The 7628-nt window shown below is 49.5% G+C and overlaps 1 protein-coding gene across 2 annotated transcripts in view; it reads right to left on the bottom strand.

Annotated features, from left to right (window-relative positions):
- Positions 1-2104: 2104 nt before the first annotated feature.
- ELFN2 (extracellular leucine rich repeat and fibronectin type III domain containing 2) overlaps positions 2105-7628 on the bottom strand; it is a 134424-nt gene continuing 128900 nt past the window's right edge. For both annotated transcript variants that reach the window (XM_053404779.1, XM_053404778.1), the window contains one exon: positions 2105-5570. In XM_053404779.1, coding sequence (XP_053260754.1) covers positions 2553-4961 — 2409 coding nt within the window. In that variant the 5' untranslated portion in view covers positions 4962-5570 and the 3' untranslated portion in view covers positions 2105-2552. The remainder of the gene's footprint in view (positions 5571-7628) is intronic.

Genomic DNA, 7628 nt, shown 5'->3' with positions numbered 1-7628 from the left:
GTTCTGGAACGCAGAGACGCTTTATGCATGGCACTAGAACTGATAAAACATTCCCTTTCACCACCTCTATAGAACAGAGCCTTCATAGAGTGGGTCTGCTATTTAGATTAAGTAAATTACCTATAACGTCACACTCTGCAGGGGTGCTACCTAGGTATCTCATGCTTGCTTCCTAGTCTATACCAGCTCTCCTTGATTAAACAATCCCTTGTCTCCATGGCAGCTTGAGGCCACATGGGAGCTGCTGAATAACTGCAAGCAGTGCACTCAGCCTGTGCCTCTTTGTGTCCATTGACCATTGCCTTCTCTGCTGTTCCCATTGGCCACTGGCACTCTTTCCCAGGGGAAAAAGGAAGTATGGTGGTCAGGAGTAGGACAGCTGCATCTGCAAGGAAGCAATGGGATCTAAGTAGCAATCTCTGATATCAGCGTATTATCTTCATTCAAGGGTATAATTCCTTCAAGAGTGGCTCCCCACCCTGCCCCCACCACATTCTATAAGTTTATGAAAATTTTGTTACCGGGCTTAAATTTTTGTCATCTTACTTAGTGCTGCTATAGCCTAAATACTAATTCAATAAAAGATATTCTGTTCTATTCAATGGGCATGAAGAACAAGTGATGGCAGCATGGTGGCAGGTCAGTGGTTGAGACTGGCCTGTCCACCAGTTTAACTGATGGGTGCCTATGCTTTCCCATTCTGATCCGACCCTTTATACACTGCCTTGAATAAGCACCTTGCCTTTAGGCCTTCTTTAACCCTCTCTGCTCCCATCCAGTGTTCCGTCATAACAGCTTCCTGCACTGCAAGGACAGCCAATGTGGTGGCCTCCAGAACTGCAGTTGAACTGCAACTCCCATCTGCCCCAGTCAGGATGGACAATGTCCAGGCATGGTGGGAGCTGCGGTCCCAACATCTGGAGGGCACTATGCTAGCTACCGCTGCAGTGTAGTGTATTTATCCAGCCATCAGCGTGTTAGATTGATTCCCTTCCTCTATCCCACCTTAAGGTCAAGTTCTGGCAGTGAGGTGTAACGGAAGCCTATTTGAGATTCGCCTTGCCCACCAAGGACCTCATAGCTGATCACAGCCATTCTTTCAGTGTAAGGAGCAGCGGATGAGAGCCCATCTGTCTGTCTGTCATGAGACTCTGCTCCGCAGGACGCCCAACGTATTCTGGGATGGAGTTGTGTGTTGTTCCCTAAGCCAAGCGTATCCGGGGTCAGGGTTCCTTGAGATCATAGAGGGGTTGCAGATGCTGCCCTCCTTCCCTTTCCCTCGCCTTGGCAATACCTCTTTCCATGTGTCAGGCAGCACAATCACCCTCTCCTCTTGGAAGACAATTGAACAGCCCACTGAGGTGCAGGGAGGCACCTTGTGAGCTAATGCTCTTTCTTCCTAACAAATGAGGAAGGGTATGGAGGAGACTCTACTACTGATGCTCCATCTCCCAGCCCCTTCCAGAGTGAAGGAAGCCAAGCTGCCATATTGTGGCAGCCTATACCACACAAGGTTCATGGGCAGGTGAGGACATGTCAAGAAAGCCTCCCTTTTTGCTCTTTGCTCCTGTCCTTGTGCAGATAAGGATATATGGAGGAGGTGGGAGCAGGGCAGCAGGCCTAGAAAACCTCTCTGAGCACAGAGAGGACATTCGTATTACACCGTCTTCATCTGGACTCTGAGGCCCTTGAAACAATGGGGATCACTTTCCAACAAGCTGTGCCAACACAGCTGAGGTTAACGTTAAATGACCCAACCACATCAGCAGAGGTTGGCCACCTGGGTCTTTCCCATGAGACCGGCACTCGTACTCTCTGCAGGCTGCTAATCCCACATTCGGCACTCACACAACTGGCCCTTGTCCGCATGGCTGGGTTGTTGAAATGCTTCCCCAGCTATGGGAGATCCACTCACAGGAAAGTGCCTCCCATGCACTAGGGCAGCCTTTGCCAAGCTGGTGCTCTCCAGATGTTTTGGGCTACAATTCCCATCAGCCTTGGGCACCACAGCCATGCTGGCTGGGTCTGGTAAGAGACGTAGTGCAAAGCCTATGAGGGGCACCAGGTTGGGGAGGCTGCACTAAGGCAACCTTTTAAGAGGGAAGGGAAGGATGAGGAGGCATCACCCCTTCCCTGCCTCCCTTTTGTCTGGGGAATGAGCAAAATCCTCTCTTTCTGGAACAAATAGCAAACCGGAACAGAAAAATCATGTGGGCTGTCTTAGCCTATGCCTGATTAGCATCCTTCCTTTGGCACTTCTGCTACCTACCAGCCCAGTATCTCCCTTAACAGTCACCCCCTTCTCTTTACCTCAGTACAAAAGCAAGTGTCTCCTCCCCACCAAACCGAAGGAGTTAACAGTGGTCCCCATAACACAGTAGAGACAATTCATTTTACACGGGCCTTTTTTCCTGTTCATTTTTGTAAACTTTTAAGAAATGGTTTTCAGTTTCTTTTATCGGGGTTTTGTTTTGTTTTTGTTTTTCACAGTCAGGTGGGTTAATTTGTGTATGTGTGTGTGTGTGTTGATTTTCTTTCTTTTACTGAGAGAGTCACAACTTCTGCTGAGCAGAGACACCTTTCCAGTAATCCAAGATATCGTGCAGGTCTTCGTCCTTGGCAAACTGGACCTTCTTCCGCAGGGCGTGGCCGGCCGCCATGTAAACCTCCTCCCGGTGGTGCTTCTTGTAAGGCCGGAAACGCTCCCAGATCTTATGGGTGCTCTCTGAGGAGTACTCTGGGCTGGAGGAATAGCCCGAGAAGTAATGTCTAGGCGAGAGCTGAGAATATGTGGAGTCCCGCTTGGACCGGGAGAGCGGCTTAAGGAAGGACACCCTCTGACTTAAGGTATCGCCGCTCTCCTCATAGTAGAGAGCTGGGAAGGAATGCCGGTGTTCACTGCAGTGGTAGGATGGTTTCACCTCCAGGTGGTGGATGGCACCTGGGGACACGAGGGGAAGACGATCCAAGGGGCTGTTGAGTGGGCTTCCTTTCTCAATGTACTTGGAGTCTGCCTTACTCAAAGGTGGGTGGTCAGGTACATCAAGGCTGAAGACCTTGGCACTCTTGATGGAGCCGCTGGAGGAGACGCTGCAGGTTTTCCTGGTCACCGCAGCATCTGCGCTGAGCTGACGCTGCAGGGGATGGTGGGAGCTCTCCTTGTAGGGTGGTGAGAGGAAGCTTGGCCTCTCCAGCCCAACAGAGGAACCGGCTGGTATGGACTGGCATTCAAAAGCCATGTCAGAGTCAACACCACCCCCTCCCCCCAAGAAAGAGGCTGTGTCCAGCTTGAGGGCATCAATGCAATTGTTGATTATCTGGTTCACCTTGTCCACTTCCTTGGCAATTGTTGAGATTTCAGCGGCTGAACCTTGCCCATTGTCCAGTTCATGCAGGTCATCATCCCGCTGTGACCTGTCCAGCCCATCCCCGCCACCTGTCCGAACCTCAATGTAATTGCCCTTGGTGGTGACCTTGGGAGTATCCATGCCAGCCTCCATGGATTTGGATGAGGGCATCTTCTCCCCAATCATGGATGGAAGAGAGGACATCCGTGAGACAGGGATGACAGGTGGCTCCCCCAACTTCTGTGACGGATGTACAATTGAACTGGTATCAATATCTGAGCCATAACGCATCTCCAAAATCGTTTTCTTGACGTTGAGGGACTTTTGCTTCTCCTCTTGCATCCTACGCTTCCTCAGGCAATAATAAACGATGCCAAGGATAATAACCATTCCAAAAAGACAACCTAAGATAGTCATGATGTAATGGGTAGTGGTGGATGTGTTGGCCATGGGTTCCTCTCTCCCTTTGCTCCTGGTGGCAAAGGAGAGGCAGGTGTGGTTATAGCGCTTGGAGTTGCGTATGGAAGCCACACAAAAGGTATAGTCTGTGTGAGCCTTCAGGTGGGTGAGAGTGACAACTTCCTTCTTCTTCTTCAGAGTCATTACATCAGAGATGTAGCTGTTATTGTACTGGACCAGCACGTACATCTTGCTGAAGGGGAATGGGATGGTCACCACCAAGGCAGCTGAGGTGATAGTCACCTGCTGGAGCTTGATGCTGGGGATGTAGGAGGAATCCGTGGTGGAAGACGCTGGAGGCTCTACTGAGAGGAAGTCTGGGCTGATGCCTGAGTTCTCAGCATTGTCCTCCTCCCTCTGAGAATCTGGGATGTATGGTGTGGGGTTGATCCTGGAGATCAATGGGTAGTTGCCATCCCCACACATTGACTTGAAGATGGTGATGGCATTGCGACTGTGGTGTGGCCGAGGCATGAGAAGTGGGTAGCCGGCAAACTCCCGGGGAGTCTCACACTGCAGGCGGTCATAGTTTTTGGTAACATTGTTGAAGGCCACCAGCCACATGAGGAAACCGTAGAGGTTGCAGTCGCAGTTGAAGGGGTTCCCAGCCAGTTCGCACACCATCAGGTTGCTGAGGCTGGTGAAGGTGCTTCCCTCCAGGCGGCTGAGGCGATTGGAGGACAGGTCGATGCTGATGAGGCTGGGGCATTCATTGAAGGCAGTGGGGGTGACCACCTCGATCAGGTTGTGCTGCACAAAGAGGAACTGGAGACGGCCCATGCCGCGCAGCATGCTCTCCGTCAGGTTGGTGAGCTTGTTGTAGCCCAGCTGCAGCACCTGCAGGTTGGACTGCCCCATGAAGGCTCCATCCTCAATGTAGGAGATCTCGTTCTTCGTCAGGTTGAGGTCCGTCAAGTTACCAAAGCGGTTGAGGGAGGAGTAGAGCACCACTTTGAGCTTGTTCTCATTCAGCCGCAGGTCGTGCACAGTGCTGTTGATGTGCTGGGGGATGGTCTCGTACGGAGGCTGGTTCTGGCTGCAGATAGCCAGCCAGACGTAACCTTTGTCTCCTTCGATCAGCCAGCAGTCGCTCCAGACACTGCTGGGGGCAAAAATGCAGAGCAGGGTAGCCACCCAGAATCCCAGACGGAGCATGTTGGGCTACAGTGCCCCCTTTAGGCTAAAAGAGGCAAACCCAGCAACAACAAGAACAACAACAACAGAATTGAGAAGGAAACGTCAAAAGGGTGACTTGACGCCCTCAGAGCTTAGCAATCGAAGGGCATGAGCACCCCAGTTCTGTTGGACACCACCATTGTCACATGTGCCCAGTTTCACACACAGTGACAACACTGACTAGCTGTGGTCGTCAATCAGAGTGAAAGTTGTACTTGGAGGGGAAAGATAGCTATCTATCTCTCTCTCTCTATTTGTGCTTCTTCTCAAAGCCAAACAAAAATGAAACGTTCAGCAACAAATCTTCTTTGTGTGACTCCTCCACAGCCTCCCCTGAACAACACCATGATGCAATTGGTGGGAGAACAAGGCAGCGCCGCCTTGGTGTCGCTGACACTCCTTGGGTGCAGCTTCCGCCTCCTCCTCCTCTCGTGGGTCCCCTCCGAGATGCTTCAGAACTTCAGATCAAACGTGTTGAAAACAAACAAACAAAAAATGTAGGGAGAGGAGGAGAACGTAGGGAGGGGGGAGAAGGAGATGGAGGCAAAAAGGGAGGGAGGGAGAGAGGGATCCATCTGTCGCTGAAATCTGGAAAGGAAACACACAAGAGACAAGAAGAGGCATCAATTAGGGGGGCTTCGAAATATGAAAAAAGACAGCTAGGTTTGTTAGTTTCACAGGGATGGGGAGAAGCCGAGCGCAGAGCAATGAGGATGGAAGAGGGGGGGGCGTATGTGCTGGATTAGCATCGCTTGCTATGTCGATAAGCTTTGGCGAAGGGAGCCCTTGTAACATAATCTTGTATATCAGTGATAGCCAGAAGGGTACTTGGGTTCTGTTATGTAACAAAAATCAGAGCCTTGTGAGGAGGGGGAGCGGAGAAAGTGGAAGATGGGGACAAAGAAGTGGAGGGGGGAGGATGTACAGCTGTGTTTCGTTCAGCTTAACATACCCCTCCCTTCAATGGGGATTTTCAGCTGTCCCTGTAAAAACAATTTCTCTCTCTCTCTGTTGTGTGCACACATACGCGCACACACTCAAGATAAATAAATAAGGGTCCTAACTAAATGCTTTTCTCTTCCTTGATGCAAAAAAGATAAATAATTCATTTGTTGTATAACTGCTCTTGTTCCGAAAATAATTCTCTCGCCTTAGCAGAGATTTTTTTTTGAGGGGGGGTAATATGGTCTGGGTGAGTGCAGGGGGGGAGCACCTTTAATTGGCGGAGAAAACTGTACAGCTGTGATGGTCACAGCTGGGCTCGATGCATGCTGAGGAATAGGGAGATGTGTCAACAGCACACATAGCTAGCAGTTCTTAGGAGGTCGACTCTCCCCTTTGGAATAAAGATGTTGTGGTGATTAACGGGTTTCTTCTTTACACATCTGAGTTTACTGAAGTGCTTCCACATCCCTTAGCCCCAGAGTGGTGTGTATTTTTTGCTATTTGGTGAATGGTCAGGCCTTGGCAGTGTGGAATTTGTAGCGGGGTGCAGTATGGCAAGCTGAGAATCTGAACGTTGTCCCCCTTTCAAAATGCCAAGTTTCTGGTCCTTAATGATACAGTGGTACCTTGGGTTCAGAACTTAATTCGTTCTGGAGGTCTGTTCTTAACCTGAAACTGTTCTTAACCTGAGGTACCACTTTAGCTAATGGGGCCTCCTGCTGCCGCCATGCACGATTTCTGTTCTCATCCTAAAGCAATGTTCTTAATCCGAGGTACTATTTCTGGGTTAGCAGAGTCTGTAACCTGAAGCATCTGTAACCTGAGGTACCACTGTAGGCTTCAAATTGCAAAAGCGATGCCTGGTGAAACCTAAGAAGCAGGAGAATTCCCAGTGGTCAGGGAGCGTGTGAAGATTCAGTGACCTGAATAGCCCTTGCTGCTTTGCCATTCCCAGCAGAAATGTGCCACCTTGCATAATTGGACCAGACAGCAGAATTTAGCTTCTCAAAGTTCAGAATTTAAGTTACATTAGTACAGCTCCTTTATTTCTTTCTTCTGGTTCCACTGACATTAGAGGCAAGGTTCCTATTGACATTTAAACATAGGAAGGGTCATACTGGGTCAATTTAAAGGTCTAACTAGTTCAGATATAACCAACATGGCACCTTCTAACTCCCATCATCCCTGCCCATCGGCCATGCTGACTGCGGCTGATGGGAGCTGAAGTCCACCAAAAGCTGCTGTTGGCTGCCCAATCTAGTTTAGCTTCCTGTTTCCTGTTTATCACACTGGCTAGCCAGCTGCTTCCAAGATGTCCACTAGTAAGTTGTGAAGGCCATTCTTATCCACAAGCAACTGGCATTCATTTTCACACTGCATCTGAACTTTGAAGTTTCATTTAACCATCTTGGCTAACAGTCATTGATATAATTCTCCCCCCCCCTCCTCCAATAATCTATCTAACCCCCTTTTACAGCCCTTGAACCCAACAGCTATATCCATTACTTGTGGCACTGAGTTCCAAAAACCAACTGATCATTATCCAAAGAATTTCTTTGCTCTGTGACCGACCTAGACCTATGGCCAGTCAATTTCATGCACTGAACCCATGAAATGGGCTATGAAAGGAGGACCTTTCTTTGCTTTCTTCTGACTGTGCATCAATTTACAAATTTCTGTTATAGTCTGTTATTTGGACTC

This window comes from Podarcis raffonei, chromosome 10 (genome assembly GCF_027172205.1).
Source record: "Podarcis raffonei isolate rPodRaf1 chromosome 10, rPodRaf1.pri, whole genome shotgun sequence".
Taxonomy (NCBI): Eukaryota; Metazoa; Chordata; class Lepidosauria; order Squamata; family Lacertidae; genus Podarcis; species Podarcis raffonei.
Note: the sequence above shows the minus strand (reverse complement) of the source record. Positions and strands in the feature narration are given on the sequence as shown.